Raw genomic sequence first — 18,187 nt, 5'->3', positions numbered from 1 at the left:
ATAGAGTAAACAACAAATAAAAAGTAGACAGAGAAACTAATTCTCTGTCTCCGAAATAAAATTATATAAAAATCTAATATGTTCATTAAGCTATTTTTTAAATAAACTAAAAATTGAAATCTTAGTAAAAATGTATAAATATGTGTAAACTATCGTAAAAATGTATAAATATGTGTAAACTATCGTAAAAATGTATAAAATAATTACATTTATTAAGCGTACACTATTAGTAAAAATTGAAAATTGACATATTCTTATAACCTTTAAAAATGTAAGTTGACCTAGGTCGATTTGTAATTTGCCACAGCTGGTATTGTAGACATATATATTTATTATGTTTATGTAGAAAAATCTGCTTGACTACAAAGTTATTAGGTTCTTTCAATGTCAAGTTTTGGTCTATATTTTATACTTTTTTTTTTCTTTGAACATTCAGAAAAAATATTTTAAAAGTGGCTATTGAAAAATTAATTATTGAATTTTTTGAAGCATTTCTGTATATTTCATTTATTTTCATCTGTTGAATACCATTTTGACCAAACAGCTCCTTTTATTATTTTGTGTTATGTACATCATAAAGAACCTAAGTTTGATGGCTTCGAAACCATAGACAATTTGACTTGTCCAAGAGGCTCCGAAAAGATCGGTGGATTGCCTGTAGATTTCGGTGTGGATTGAGATGTCGGATATCGGCAGCGGTGACGAGGGGATTTCTAGTCAGAGTACGTATTTATTTACAGCGGCGTAGCGTCTAAATCGCGTTTCGTTTCGCGCCGTTTCCGTTTACCGTCGTGAACGACATTTCGAGTCGTCGTAACGTTCGAAAGTAAATATCTCATTGTTCCCGTTTCAAAATGGCGAATTCGGGTCTGTTATTTCTCGGGCTTTGAGGCCTCGGTGGGTTTTTGGTGCGGGATATCGGTAAGGTGGCGGGCGACGGCGCGGCGGCCCGCCCGGCTCAGTGCTAGCGCCGGTGGAGGTTGACGACCTATCGATTTTTTTGTCTGCGACCTCTCGTTGGCGGGCGGGCCGGTGTCTGGTGGCGGCGAAGGTGCGAGGGTGGCAGCTCGACTCGGCGGAGGCGCCAGCGCGCTTGCACTGCGCGCCCCAAGCGGCGACTCCGCCGCGTCATCGTCAGCTGACGCGCCAGCACCATGGCAGGTCAGTGGCCGCGCTCCCGCAGGGATAGTTCCCGTACATATCCACTGCCCTGCTATTCGTATCTATGCCTCCGCTGCATGGTCTCCGAAACTCCTGTGGCTCAAACTTACTTTTTAATTGCTTTTAAAAGATTACCTGTGTTGTGTTTCTTTGTTCCTACTTTAAGTGACAGTGTGATTATTGTGAGGTAAAGTGCTCAGTGCTTTGTGTGTGTAAGTGACAGTGATATTCAATCCAGTGATTACAGATCTAAACCAACAATATTTCAGCTTAAACAATAAATTTATTTGGAACAAAGGAATTACATTCATCTCTAGTGCTTTTGACATCAACATTGTATTGATTAGATTTTGCAACTTAAAATGTGATAACTTAAGATTTTATACATGATAAACATTCTACTTGAATGTAGAATTCAAATATTGTCATTAAAATCCTTAAACCCATGTTAAAAGTTGAATATATATTAGGCACTGAGGGATTCATATTTAAGAAATGTTCCATTTCTACATTTAAATACTGGGAAGTTGTGCAAGACTTCTAATACTTAGTATTTTTTAAGATTATTTAGCAGTTGCTTGTAAGTGTTGTGGTTGGCTGTGAAAGTGTGTTTTTTATAATGGAGCGGGTGATTTCCAGGATTCGACATATATTGTGGTAAATATTACGGAAATATTTTTACATTCAAATATAATCAACTTATTTTTACTTTAAAAGAGCGACCAAAGGGCTATAAAATAATATTCACTGGTGCCATATACCAAACCATTAAACCTTTCTTTTATTTAAAGAATAAAACATAGCAACAAGCTATGTTAGGTCACCCTTTCATGGGTTTCTACAGTCTTATTGTGTAATTCATAGTTTTAAAAGCTTATATTGAAAATATTTACTGACATTTTGACTTTATCTTTTCAGAAGTATTTAAGTTTATATATTAGGAAAATAATTTAACATCCCTAATATGCAATTCTCAATTTTCATGTGCTTAATTTGTGATTATAATTCATTTCGTACTTGACGGTGAAGGAAAACATCGTGAGGAAACCTGTATGTGTCTAATTTCATTGAAATTCTGCCACATGTATTATACCAACCCGCATTGGAGCAGCGTGGTGGAATAAGCTCCAAACCTTCTCAAAAGGGAGAGGAGGCCTTAGCCCAGCAGTGGAACATTAACAGGCTGTTACTGTACTGTTACTGTAATATACAATTTATTTATGGAAATGATACATATAAAAATAAACTTTATTACAAATTAAAGACTCTTTTTGATAATAATGATATGAGATGGTTAAGACTGGCAAATATATTCATTCTGTTACTTGTCTACACAGACTATGTAGTAGCAAGATATGAGAAACGTACCTTGGATTTAGAATAAGCAAAATATTAGAATTAAATTATTTGAGTCTCTGTTGCAAATCAGGTCAGTAGTCACATTCTTTAGAAACCTTGGTATATATTGATGATTTAAAAGCAAATGTAAAACTTACCAACCTGAACTGATGAACTTTTACTTTAAAGTGACACTTCATGTCAGTTTATTTAAAAGAAATGAAAGTTAAAAAATTACAATTTTTTTGAACTTACATTAATATGATGTTATTGTATATGTAGTGTGTAATATTTTTTATACACACATTCATACTACAAAAGAATGTATAGGAAGTGTCCTTAATGATAATCATTTCATAGTCATTTTCTTATAATGAATAAGTTTGATGGCAGAGCTTTGTGCAAGCTCGCCTGGGTAGGTACCACCCACTCATTTTATTATTATTTCACAAACTTAGATATCTAAGACTGAAATTCAATAATTTACATTAAAAAATAAGGCTTCCATTAATTTTTGATTTTAACTAATCAATCTGTAACCACTTAATAATATGTAAAATTAAATCGAATATATTATTTAATAAATAGAAAGGCAGTCTCGTGGGTCATTGGAATTGTTAGAGGCATTGGGTATCCCTTATAATGCTGATGATTTAAGATATGCAATATGTACCTGCATTAACAAATTATAATCACTTTAGTTTTATATTACCTTACTTAAATTGTTAAAAACAATATAATTTAAAACAAGCTTTTATCAAATATAACTAGAATTTATGTCAAAAAAGGTAAACATATACAAAATTTCAGCTAAATCCGCTTCGTGGAACTGGTTTAAAATTCATATAAAAAGGATCTACACATACTAGGTTGGCGTGGTTGGTAGATTCGATTCCCACCCAGGACAGACATTTGTGTGCATGAACATATCTGTTTGTTCTGTGTCTGGGTGTAATTATTTATATAAATATGTATTTACAGAAGAAAAGTAGTAAATGTAGTATATGAGTTGTCTGGTTTCCATAGCACAAGCTCTGCTTAATTTGGAATCAGATGGCCGTGTGTGAATAATGTCCTAGGATATCATTATTATTATTACTAATGGGTGAAATCAGTTCTTAAAGCAAATAATATTAAATGCAAGTCTTGTATGGTTTCATAATATGTCTGTACTGCACTGTGCTTGTCTGTCTTGTACTGTCCATGTAATTATTTTTCAAATCACATAAGCATTGTTTTTAAGAATACATTTTCTAGACAGATTTTTCTTGTCGTGTCAGATGCACATACCATGAATACAAGGAACAATTATACCTATATTTACAAGTTTACATATTATACAAGTTGTGACCTCTATCACCTGCATTTTGAGGGTTACCAATTCTTATTGGGTCAATATGACATTTGTTATGCAATACAGTTCTGCAATTAAAGATATATTGTTGAAACTGAATCCTATTTGATAATATGATATTAAAAATATAAATACTAAAGATGGTGTTGCAAAATGTTCTGATTAGTCTTTACAGAGTTAGACTGAGCAACAAAACACCACCAAAAGTAAACAATATTTAGTATAATTTTTACGGTTACCATATAGATTTTTTCTTTTCATTATTTTAGGAAGGCAAGTTCAGCCTTTTACCTGATTATATGGTGTTATCGTCGCCCATAGATACTTCTGTAGGACATACAAACCACTTCTTGCTCAGTCCTGTGCCGCCAACCATTTTATGTAAGATGTACGTCCCTTGTCCCTGTAATTACACAGGTTCACTCACCATTTGAACCAAATTTATCAAAAGAAAGTATTGCTACTTGGCTGATCAATAGGGCCCATAGCTTAAAATGAAAGAGAACACTTAAAAATGTACCCAAGGCATGGTGTGTACTAATATTTTTGTAAAATAGTTGTAGCCTTATAACCTTGCATAATTTTAATCAGGGTATCTTGGGTATCTTATCCTTAAAAAGGTCTAATAAACATTAAGATAAATTAAGAAATAAATATTTTACATCTGATCATAGGTCAAAGTCAATTAACAGTAAGTAACAGCCTGCTAATGTCCCACTGCTGGGCTAAGGCCTTCTCTCCCTTTTGAGGAGAAGGTTTGGAGCTTATTCCACCACGCTGCTCCAATGCGGGTTGGTAAAATACACATGTGGGACAATTTCAATGAAATTAGGCATATGCAAGTTTCCTCACGATGTTTTCCTTCACCGTAAAGCACAAGATGAATTATAAACGCAAATTGAGCACATGAAAATTCAATGGTGCTTGCCCGGGTTTGAACCCACGATCATCGGTTAAGATTCACGCGTTCTAACCACTAGGCCATCTCGGCAATACTGAGTATATATGTTTATCTAGTATAACATATTATGCCCTAGTCGTGCCCCACGGTCTCGCACTCGTTGAATTATTTATTTTTATTTTAAATTGATAGATAGGTTGGCAAAAGGACCGCCTAATGGTAAGTGGTCTCCACCGACCATAGATATGTCAAGAAATATTAACCGTCGAGCCGGTTGGTGTGGTATGTAGATACTTGTCTGTTTGTTATATATATCTATGTATATATATATATATATATATATATATATACATATAAATACATAGATACATATATATACATAGATACATACATATATATAGATACATAGTTTTATATATACATAAAAAACTATGTACGAGTATTTACAGAAGAAAAGTAGTATATCAGTTGCCTGGTTTTCATAGTACGACTTGCTTAGTTTGGGATCAGATGGCCTTGTGTGAATAATGGATCCAAGGTATATTCCCATTTAGTATACGTTACACAACCGTACATACCCGGACAGGCTTACATAAAGTTCTACCACTAAGTAAACTAGGATATACATTTCTATATCAATTTTCACACAATGATGAATACTCTACTAAATTAATTGACGTTTATGGTGACTGTTTTCTTTATTAGGTTCGTATAAAAGCCAATATGGCTCAGTGGTTAGAAACAGTTATTTTAACCGATAATTGCTGGTTAAATCCAAGCAAGCACTACTGAACTGAAATGTGCTAAATTTGTGTTTATAATTCGTCTCGTGCTCGGAGGTGAAGGAAACTCGCATGTGTAGGATGTGAATCTTTCACTTGTATCCACCAATTCGCATTGGACAGGACAGACATTTGTGTGCATGAACATGAGGAGTTACTTTACATGAGCTTCGTAGTGTTACCTAATATAGACTTTAATCTTCCTTGAATAAATTGGCTATCTAATGTATAAAGATTTTTTCAAATAGAACTTTTTGATATGAAACCGTTTTAATAACTCTTCAACCTTATTAGTGTATTTGTTCGCATTTAACGAATTATAATTAACAAGCAGACTGATAGATTATCTAATTATGGCAACAAAAGATTAACAGTTTGCAAGATACAGTTAGGAAGATAGAGAACTTTTGCTGACCAATTATCCACACGAACACATACACACACAATTGTTTCCGATGTTCGCATTTAATAGGTATGTACGATCGTGAATTCTATATCAGATACTATTCATCTTTAAATTTTTCATTGTCTGGAAAATTCCGGTTTCTGATGTGAGGTCATCGACACATCGATGATTATTTTTTGCAATATTGTTTGTATTTTAGTTTTATAGTAGATCTTAGTCTTGGAAAAGTAACTTTGCCTAAAAAAAATTAAAAACTCGCCCATATTGGTTTAGAATAAACGTCATACGTGAATATTATATAATTGATTACGTTACGTTATGCTAGCATCTTTGTTAGCGAGTTTATTGCACGTGTTGTGATCAATAGATTTTAAATATTCAATAATAACGATTAAACTTTCTTCGCCATTTCGCGATACCGTGGAACAAAGACAACAGTGAGAATGGCGATATGGAATTGTTATTTATAATGTATTCAATATTTTCAGGCGTTAACAATTAATACAGAGATCGGGAATAAATGGATTCCTTTGCTCGTTCCGTCTGCGTTGGCTATATTCTTCATTCAAATTCAGATGAAACTTGTCGTTAACACTCGTGTGTAGGTTCTATTAATGGTTAAAAAAATAGAGCGATGTTTGCAATTAGGTATTTAATCAAAATTATATATTATTTTAGTTATTAAAATCATTCATAACTTTTGACGGGTGGAACGATGTTTTTGTATAACGCAATTAAGTATGTATGTACATTTTTTTCTGCTAATCTGTTGACTTTCAATTCCACCTATTGCCGTTCGGCTTGTAACACATCGGCTGGCTATTGTGAAACGGAACTATTCACGAAGCGCGAACTTGTTCCACCCAGCCATTGCGTCATGGTGTATTAACATGACTGTCATTCTATAAGGAGCCGTCTATATTACAGCTGTCCTTTGTTTTAGCTTAAGCTTTGTAATTATGTACGTGAAATATTTGTATGTACTACACGCTTACTTGTCCATCACCTACTCTTAATATTTAAAAAAACGTATCAGTATAAACTTTTGTAACTATTCCAAATATCAGGCAATATATTTTTTTCATTGTTTAAAAATAAGAAAAAATAGCATGTCTACTACTCACACAAATTAATTACAATAATCATCCCGGTTTCTTTACATTCAAATAAAAGGCGCGACCAAAATGACGACATTTTATTCGTGCTTCAAGTAATTAATCAAGGAAACACGTCAATTCAGTAATAAAATGCGTTTAATGAGAACGGTCCCTTCGCGAGCGCGGAACGAGCTGAGCTGGTGATTTCTCAAGAAAAAATTATGGTTTCACTTTTTTGTCCGTCTGGCTTGTGTCTGTGGCAAAATTATGTCTGCTGCCAATGACCCGCCTTGAACCACTTACATAACGACTCAATCTGACTCTCAGCCCACCTTATTCGATCCACTATACCATTCTACGCGCTTGCAAGCATTAGACAATATTTTTAGTAATAACGCTTGTTATAATAGCATTTTGTATTGCGTAATCTGTTGTAAATGCCTTCAAATATTCGCCCAGCCTGCCCCCTACGTTGAGCGTAGCTCACGCTAATTGGATGTAACGGTCAATCCTTTATATGATCGGTGATGTTTCTTATAGCGTGCTTTTGTTACCTAGTTGCTTTATAGTTCCTATGTTATATTGAAGTAATTAAAACTATAACTACAGTGAAACTTCAGTTGATTTCCTTTGTCTTCGCGAGCTTTGTGCGCTACTGGATGTCTGACAGTTTTCCTGCAATATATAATGGCATAATAATGTTATTATGTTTTATTATCGAAGAATATTAAAATGAAAGCTGTTATTTATAAGCGTGATATAATAATAAGTTCGTTTAGCCTCGAAAAATTATATTCTTGGAAATGATAGTCCACATTCGCTATAAGTGTTCTTATACTACAGAACTAGCTTTACGACGCCGACCTAGAATTGTAATTCTTTTAATAGACACATTTTAGGATTTAGGTGAGCATGACGCACATCAAAAGATTTGGGCGTTTTCATCGAAATTTATCATAAAAATATATAGAACGGAACTGTTGTGCGATAGCCGGCATTGTGACCTTATCGTTAGTTAAATGTTGGTATGACATAGACTAAAAAAACAGACTAGGTTCTAACAACTGAATATGACGCCACAAGAACGTAATACGTGGAAACGTTGTGCAAGAAAATAATCAATACAACAACTTGAAATATTAAAAGCGATTGGAAACCACAACCGATACTATGAAATACTCGGATAAGCTTTGCGTAATATATTACATTGCTATTGTCTTAACGATTCATTACATATTCTTCTGTGAGTCAAACTCCTCCATTGACCTGGTTGTCCTGATATGGTCCTGGTGCTGCTTCGATATTAAAGTGGGGACTTAATTAGTCAAACGTGCCTGCGTCTTTTGTGACATATGGCGACCTCTGTCGTAACAGAAAAAAGATTTTAATTTTTTTCCCTGAAAGGGTCATTATTTTTTAATTGAATTATTAGGATTTATCCTAAGTAAAAATTTCTTAAATAGTTCTAGTTAGGAAACACGAAACAATAACGAGTATTGATTTCAGACATACAGAACTTTTTTCCAAGAAAATAAAATTTTCATAGATTCGATAAATTCGTCGTTCTTACATTTATTCTTAGTTTATTGAAAAGTTGAGCTCGAGACGTTTGGGTGACGATATCAGCTGTACCTAAGCCGCTTTGTATACTGTCCTTGTAGCGTGCAATTCGAGTAGATCCACTCGTCCGTGTACGGTCACACTCCACCTATTGCTCCGATTCGAACTGAAGTGTGTGTGTGTTGTACAGCTCGTTTGTATTTTAAATTTGTTTTACGGAGACAAATCACAATTTACACAAGAGTGCCAAAAATATATGATTTCGTCCAAGGCCGGTTTTAGTTATGTTGGTAAATATATATAAGATGCGCTTAATATAATTTAATTATAAAAAAAACTAAGAAAATTACTAGACTCGATCAAAGCTTATGGATAGGTATAAAACTATTTACTTTAATAAAAAATTATACGGAATAGTTATTCGCGGGAAGGCTCACGCGTGTTTTTTATTATACTTCAAGGTCAGAAATCAAATAGTAAAAAAATTTTTTTTTTAAACAACTAAATACAAAATTCCGGTACCCAATCAATTAATGCCTCAACACCTTAATAAAGCTTAATGGAATGTCTCTTATTTCTGGTTTACATTATATCAACGAATTGCTAACATCCACAGAAGGACCTTGTGTTTTATTCGCGAATGATATATCGAATGATAGTTTTATGTTAATTATTTTTTATTTAAATGAAACTACCAATTCTCCACTCATCCACCACAAACACCTTTAAATATAGATTTTACCTTTAAGTGATCAAATTACAAATTGTCAATGAATTTATCTTACTTGCTTTACCATCTTATCTTATTAGACACGGACATAAATAATGCGATAAATAATTTAAACATAATCGTGTGTCCTTCGTGGAAAAAGCACTAGTCTACAAATTGTGCTTACCACAATTATTTTTTGTGCAATTGCCGTTGCATGAAGGTATACGATGTTACCCATAGAATTTTTAGTACAAATTGCGTTTGCGAACCTTATTTTAAAATGTATAATATTCTAACCCTTCCTAAAATGTATACATTTTAGAAATATGCAAATTTATTGGTAAATAACAAGAAGTTTGTACAAAACGCAAAATCATACCGTCAGGATACACACTTCGGTATAAATGTCGACTTAGTATACCAAGCTCGCAGTTGAAAATATATTCACCAACTTTGTACCAAATTTTTTTAAGAAAGACTTACCATTTTTATAAAAGAGATAACTTATATTCTTACATCAATGGTCTTTATTACATAACTATAATAGAGCCAAATTAATTTATATTTAGAAATACTATAACATATAACCTTATAAGATAAAGTTTATTCTCTCCCAATTCGACTTCCCTGACAATTGGTTGACCCCACAAATAAGATTAATATATCAATATATATTATTGATATATTATTTCGTGTTTGTATTATTGGCGAAAATACCAAATATTTTGGTAATATATATTGATCACCGAAGTTATACACTAGGCCAAGTAATGGTCGCCATTACAATGTAATGTTTCTGTAGTGTCGCTTGAACAGCTTTCAAACCAAAGACATCTAATTTGTTAAAAATGTATTTAGAGGCTTAGTTTCTAATACACTAACGCTATTTATATAAAAATATAAAATACGACCCGACAGTAATCATAATAATATTTTATAATTTCTAATGAGTTTGTAGATTGCTTTTAAAGAATTCATACGATAAGACATTAAATTTTAAGATCGTTAATTGTAGAAGAAGATTGTCCAATTAAGAAGGCTATTATTTATTACTTGTTAACATATAATAATAGAATCTTCCACAGCGGTTGTAGTATTATTATTTATGTTGTCCGGTTTGTCTAACAAAGCGAACAAATAGCCTCGCGTGCTTGATTATAATATAAGTTAAGCAGGGCAGAGTTGCAAATGGTGCTCGCGGGTCTCAATCAAGTGCATCGCGTTGCGTGCGATCGTTACGAAAATTGTATGAAATTCATGTAAATTTGTGGCAATGTTTTTTTAATCTAGTCTATACACATAACATTATAAGATTACATTTTTTATTTTTAAAATAACATTACAGGCAGTGTTACTACTACTTACTTTTCTAACGGCAAACCCTCGGTTCGACGAGGTCGACTACACTGTGTATTAAGGTTGGCAGCTTTTGATGTGCAGGATATTGTCAAAATGTTACTGAAACAGACGGATCTATTTGGATACTCTACTCTAACACCTTTGTTGTGTATGTTTGCAATGCAGCTATGATTTTTACAATACATGATACGTAGCCAAAAATACTGATGCAGATTATAGGAGTTTTTTTTTCTTGATTTACCAGTATCTTACATACTCTAAATTAATGACCGTAAGTAACCGTTACCATTACAAATAATGTTTTTGACAACTAATCGACTAAATGTTGCGTTTAAATGTTAATTTTAATTATTTAAGTATATTTGTGTGTAAGTTTAGTATATTCTATTAAATTATTTTTGTACATTGAAGCTACATTTGTTTTATTTAAACCTGCTTAGTATATTTGTGTATGTTTATGGTTTACTTATTATTTGCGTATTTTTTTTACAGAATATCATGGTCAAGGCATGGACGCGGGTGGGAATAATTTTGACTCCGGTAAGTACGATGATTTTTTTATAATAATTACCGGTTTTTCTATTGCCAGTTACTACGGTGAAGCGATATCAACAAAATACAGTCAATTATAAACAAACAATCGCAAGGTAAAACTTTTTGTATAATGTTCAATGTTTTAAATAACGTTTTTTTAACTTTCGTTTTAATTCAATCAATATTGAGTTTTTTAAATTATGGAATGATTGTTAGTAGTGTAGAAGTATACGTGGTTTTTTTTTGCACGATATTTTATCTTTTTTTTCTGTTTGTCTATGTAACCCCCCGTCCTTTTATAATGTTTAAATTTACTTCAATCTTGCTATTAATGTATCGATACATAATCTCCAGAGCTCAAAGTAAGATAAGAAATTTCTGTTACGCGATTTGCTCCAAAATTCTGTAATGGATTATTATGATTCTACTCAGTGTTATAGAGCTTAATTTTAAATTGGGACACAACAGATTAGCTTCTTATATCTATTATAGATATGCCGCCGGAAACCATAAAGGCGGTACTTCGTCTGGTTTAGCGTTTTAACGTAGCGTAATCACCAAAGGTCAAAGAAAGCGATATGCTTACTGTCATTTTGTATGCGATTGTCGTAGTCGCAAATATTACAAACACCCGCAACTGACTCAAATAGCTATAAAATATAGTATAATATTATACAACAGGTTGTATAATTTTTACAAAAATCAGTAGGAGTTTTTGGAAAAGTGTCGTATTCAGTAAAGGTTTGGTAACAAACTTAATGTTTTTGAGAAGATTACTCTTATCTAAACATTATAAAATGTTAAGAAAAACAACAACATAGATTTAATAAAAACAAATATCTCGGTTGATATTAAAAATGTTCGATACAATTACACTTTAATGCAATGTCTCCATGCAATATATAAGCTCGTGTTAATTATGAATTATTTCATTAAGATCACACATAAAATAATTGAATTAAAAGCATGAGCTATTTTATGAATTTTAATTTGATTCACAGCAGGAACTAGCAAGACGTAATTGAATTAAATGGAAATCAACTTTGCAAAAACGGAAATAGTAAATACCAATGCCAGTGATATTGACTTTTAATTAAGATTAAGATCCATCCAAATAAGATCACTTTAAGTATATTAAATACAAATGATATGTAAAGTTTTCCATATGAAGGGTGAATGAGCCAGTGTAATGATCCATTGGCGGTGTAAGGGGTTGTTTATTCTTATGGTGTCATTGTCTATGGACGAAGTTGATCATATCATAAAAAAGATTTCGCTCGTCTGCATTCCTAATATAAGTAATAATAAAAAAGGAAATTTTAGTAGGTTATAAGTAATTGATTCTTTATTGTATAAAAAAATAATGTGTAATCTTAAAAATACTCATTGGAAAATACCTTTTATGTAATAACAATAAAGGTGTGCCAAAGCGTGTTGGAACTCAATTTAAAAGCGTTCTGTGTTGTGTGTACTCTTACGGACAGAGTCAAATAGAGTGAAATATATTAAATATGATTTTCTCTAGGACTCATAACCGAGCGGTCAGGGAAAGATGTTACAGAACTTTTTAAAGGAAAATCACAAGACACAAATAGATGGGACGTTTAATGGTTAGTGGTCATAGGCGTCCGTAAAAGGCTCATGCAGGCGTCAGTCACTATGACGTACTGAAATTATAACCATACGATTGATCATCATTCAAAGCAATGTTTTATAGATTTCCACGAATGCGTAACTCGAGATAAAATAGATTTCATAAAAGTAAACATTGTATTGAGATTTCATTGAAATTGTTAGACGAAAGATTCGGCATTAAAACGGGATATTTATATATCCATAAAACTTATTGTTTAAAGCTTGGAACTCGCAATTGAATAAAGAATAGACGAATTAATTTCGCTTGAAAAATTCGATTTAGTGAAATATTATTTAAAAAAAAAACTGATTTTTGCATGATCAAAAATCTTTTTAATATTCCCATAATTATTATCAATGAACTGCGTACATACATCAGTCATCCGTCAGTCATGCAATGATTATACCATGAAAATGTCAGCACTACCTTTCGTCTAATGGACGCCATATAGACGTTTGTAACGCTAAGACCGGCCATTTCAATAATGTTATATTCTATTATGTGGGTTTCTTTATTTCTCGAACCGATCATTCTGAAACTTCTATCCATTATGTATGGACAGAAGGCTTATTTATTTCCTTCTACAAAAGCTATCGATATACTCAAGAATACTAAAGCCAAGTCTTTACAAATAAAAAGGATTTTGAATTGATAAATTGGTATCTAATTAACGCTACCAGAGTCAAATAATAATGAATAACAACGCCTAAGAATTGGTAGATAGGCAAAGGACGCAGCGGCGCGTGTCTGTCTGTAATGCATTGTAATGCTGTGTAATCGATCGCGATTTCTAATTACGGCTACTCCAGTTTCAACATCACTTGCTTGCTTCGGATCATTGACTAACGAAAAATAAAACTTTATAAATGAAATTGACGATTTCATAAGTGGAAAACTAATTCTTCGATACTTAAAATCAAGTTTGTCATAATGTTTATTTTTTTAAATAGTTTAAATAAAAACCAGTTTTAACACTTATACATATAATTATTGCTGATTGGCCTATAATTATTATGAAGTTGAAAATTCAATTATCCGTTTACATTCATATGTGTCTATCTACGTATATTCATATCAAATTAAAAGCGCAAAGCCGTTTTAATTGGCACCTTAGATTTATATTAAGATATACACAAATGTTTTATTTATGTAACAGGTTTTCACGAAATCCTATCGCAAACTTATTAGTCAATAATAGTTTAAGAAATAAATAAATATTGATGTTAATGAACTATAGGCCAAAGACCCTAATGGCAAGTTATATGATTGTTACAATGCTTATATAAAAAAAAGCCGAGATGGCCCAGTGGTAAGAACGCGTGAATCTTAACCACTGAATTTTCATGTGCTTAATTTGTGATTATAATTCATCTCGTGCTTTACGGTAAAGGAAAACATCGTGAGGAAACCTGCATGTGTCTAATTTCACTGAAATCTGCCACATGTGTATTCCACCAACCCGCATTGGAGCAGTGTGGTGGAATAAGCTCCAATACCTTCTCCTCAAAAAGAGGAGAGGAGGCCTTCAGCCCAGCAGTGGGACATTCACAGGCTGTTACGGTATTACGGTTATATAAAAACTTCCATCTGTCTTTATTAAATATAGTTTAATTGCACTTGCCTAATGATTGTCCAAAATGTACGGTCGGATCGCAAAGGACTCGGCCCAGAGAAGAACCGGCGAGAGAAACTCAACTTTAATGTTGTTTTGTTAATAACAATTATAGTTTCTAAAATAGCAATGTTACAATGTGCAAACCATAAATCAGTTGAACAATATCAATGAGTCCTAAGCCCTATCTAATGTTAATTAGTAAACGCAAAAAAAGGCCAAGTAGCAGCTGTTGCGTGTATTAATATGTGATTGTCAAACATAAAATTAATTATATTATTTCGACATATAATTGACTTGGCCTTCAAGTTTTCACAATGTTCTTATTAGGAAATATTTTTTGCCGATTTTTTTCTTCATTAATTTAAAAAAGTTAAAGACTTAAGTTAGGACGGTAATAAAATTATTTTGGGCTTTTTTTGTCAACTATGAAATTGATTTTTTTATATAAAATATGGGTTAAATGTGGTTTGGGGACGTTTCAATTCTGAATTATTTAACCTATTGAGGTCATAGTCACACCTCTTTTTTTGTTGTTGAGACGATGCTTCTTGATGGTTTTTTAACAAAATTACTCGGTATCACGATATAATCTAGTTGCTAAAAATATGGTAATGCCAAATAGTAAAACTGGACTCAATTCACGGCGCTCTGGTTGATTTATTAACAAATTTTAAAATAATATCGTATACAATGAAAATGAAGCGATAAGCCGATTCTACAATTTCGGTATTGAATCGTAGATTGAGTCAATTAACACATTTCCTAAAGTTTGATGACAAGGGTCCGGATATACTTGATCCTGTTTTTGCAAATTGGTTTTGTCGAGACAAAAACAATATTTACGCTAAATTAGCCTCCGTACATTAACGTATTCTGAACGTTTACTGTTTTCATTATCAAATCCGGAATTTACGATAACAATTGTGTACTTTATAAGTCAAGGCTGAATCAATAATTATGTTAAATATTGAATGACAACTTTTGGGAGTAAGCAAGGTCTGAGTCAAGCTACAAAGTACAACCGAACTTGGAAATATCCGGGAACTAGAACGAAATATCCTCAAACTACCTTAAATCTAAAAAAATGTGATAGTGGACATATGGGATTATATTTACTAAATATTAGGCAGTGACAGTCGCTGGGTCGATCCTACTATGATTATTGTTGTCCTCTCTCCAAATTTCAAGCTTCGTGCTAACTGGAGGAGAACATACGAATATTAGTAAAGTATTGAAAACGAAAATTGGTAGTTCTTTTATAATATATACATATGAAAAGGAAATAATTTCTTTTTGTGTTCAGGTCAACAGCCACAGGAGCAGGAGTTGGCGACAAAAATGTTGCAGATACAGTCAAAGAGATTTTATCTCGACGTGAAGCAGAATCGCCGCGGACGGTTTATCAAAGTTGCAGAGGTGAGCTATAGGCTTAAATTACTTATTAATTTGATTGTTTTGTGGTATATATGCTCAAATATATAACTTTTAAGACATACATACTTCTCATATATATTTTTCAACGATAATTTTTTTTTTATGGAAACAAACAAAATGGCACGGTAAAAATAAATACAAAATGTATATGGCAGAGTTACGGTTGACGGCGATCTGTTTGGAAATAATTTTTGGTTTGGCTGTTTAGGTGAAACCTGGGTTGATTTTCGGCCACAATACGGGTTCTTGAAATTAATAAGAAAAAGATCTATATTAGTCTTTTAGTTGAAACGGGTTGAGATGACGTGGTTCTATTATCTTCAGCCGGAAATCACACGGCACATCTTACTTACATACATCATATGCATATATATAAATTACAATACGGTTGGACTTTGGATTAATAACTTTAAGCTCAATCCTCGTGGCTTCGTAATATTATGGTATATTTTAGTTGTAATTTTTCATGTCGGGTATATGTGACAACGGTAACCCTTCGGCAATATCTCGTAGAGTTTTTTCTGAAGTACCCTAATATTAACAAATGTTAATTCTACTAGTCTTAAATACATTTTAAATTCGACCAACGTATTCTTTCTTACATATATGTAAAATAAGTCTCTCGACTGAATTACTGTCATGGCTATATTAGATTGGCATCTTAAGGACAAGCCATGTGTGCCAAATGCTGTGAAATCTCTCTATCCCCTTCCCTTCTCATCCGATGAGACGGCAATCGAGTAGTACTGACAACTTCATAATTCCGTAATTTCGGGAAACCCATGGCCTCGGAATCTTCAGTTTCATCAGTTAGCCAGAATTCATGGTATTTTAAGTCGACGATAAACGCAATGTTAGAGTTGAATAAAATTGTAAAGAATATTAGCAGAAGACCTTGTTGGTGTCGCAATTTCTTAAAGATCGTTCGCTATAATTTAAAATTGATCGCTTTTTATTTATTTGAGTAAGAATGCGGTCATGGGCTTATCTATCTATGACGCTATTTTAATTTGTGCGAATTAAAATATTTAGTCATTTTGTAAGCTAGAGTTATTTAATAAGGCTTGAAAGGCATCATCATTATTTTTAATATATCCCTGGTATTTTGATATTAGATTACTGATACAAAATCTTATACCCTTTGGAGGATTGTCTTTCAGTGGATCTTAAAATATATCGGTGGATTCAGTTGCCATTTTATAAAGTACAAAAATAGTAACAAATTGTAAGTGTCCCAATGCTGAGCCTCCTCTCTTGAGGAGAAGGTTTTGCGCTTACTCACCACGTTACTCCATTGCAGTTTGATGGATACGCTCTAATTTTCTTCCGATTTTATTCTTCACCATCAAGCGTGAAATTAATTACTAATAAAATTCAGAACATGAATACTCAAGGGTGCTTGCTCGGGCTTGAACCCGCAGTCTTCGATTTAGTAAGTCACTAACTACCACCAATTTGGCTGCGTTTTGATGCTCTATAAAATTAATGTCTTTCTCGTTGCTGTAGTGACTAGACATAACCTGGCTTATCTCTCTTGAGATTGGCCGCCGTGACCAAAATCGGTCAGGAGGAGATCATCATCATCAATTTATTTTATATAACAATATGTAGTCATTCAAGGGGCAGATCAATATCATTAAAAGCCATCAATGCATTGGTGGTGGTACTGATAATGTTTATAGGCGGCGGGAATCACTCAAAATTAGATGCACGTCGTCGTGTACTCGTATGGCTAATGAGGGACATGATATCTTTGTTTCTATGATTGACTGCATATTAAGAAGCAAAGCAAAGCTGTAAGAATAAGTTAGTGCTACTGTCTCTGGTGCTGACTTAACATCCAAGTAAAATTAGGCGGTCGTTCGTAATATTTTCGCATCGTTTTTTATATAATGAGTTCCAAACTTTTTTCAAGTTTCTAGGAGTGTAGCCCTTAGACCAGCAGTGAAAATATTATATGTCAATAGCAATGTTTTTATAAACAATCCTTGCCAGTAGGAGGATATTGTAAGCTCAGTCCTGGTAATGCAGGAAATTGGAGGAACGCCATTGTTGTTTTATTATTTGTAACGTCAACGGATAAAAAACTGCCGCGGATCTCCGTAGATATCTTTGATATGCGTCACGGCTTTGACAGTACAATTATTGTAAAATCACAATCTTCAGCGCAAATATAATTTATTCAATTGACAAATCAATCACTTTACAAGATAAATGAAATTTAATGATACTACGAATTAGTAAAATATACTTTATCGAGCTGAACCGGGAAGAAACTCATTAGTGCCGACTGCACCC

At 33.0% G+C, this 18,187-nt stretch overlaps 1 protein-coding gene across 4 annotated transcripts in view; it reads left to right on the top strand.

The window, feature by feature from the left end:
• Nucleotides 1-596: 596 nt before the first annotated feature.
• Nucleotides 597-18,187, top strand: part of LOC126777940 (transcriptional activator protein Pur-alpha) — a 39,090-nt gene continuing 21,499 nt past the window's right edge. For 2 of the 4 annotated variants that reach the window (XM_050501254.1, XM_050501256.1), the window contains exons 1-3: nucleotides 600-722; nucleotides 11,163-11,210; nucleotides 15,759-15,871. In XM_050501254.1, the coding sequence (XP_050357211.1) occupies nucleotides 680-722; nucleotides 11,163-11,210; nucleotides 15,759-15,871 (204 nt within the window). In that variant the 5' untranslated portion in view covers nucleotides 600-679. Of the gene's footprint in view, nucleotides 723-743; nucleotides 1,162-11,162; nucleotides 11,211-15,758; nucleotides 15,872-18,187 lie in introns of those variants that run through there. The other 2 variants (XM_050501253.1, XM_050501255.1) reach the window with 2 other exon arrangements.

Source organism: Nymphalis io, chromosome 24 (assembly GCF_905147045.1).
Source record: "Nymphalis io chromosome 24, ilAglIoxx1.1, whole genome shotgun sequence".
Taxonomy (NCBI): Eukaryota; Metazoa; Arthropoda; class Insecta; order Lepidoptera; family Nymphalidae; genus Nymphalis; species Nymphalis io.
The sequence above is the reverse complement of the archived record's forward strand: the minus strand, read 5'-3'. Positions and strand labels throughout refer to the sequence as shown.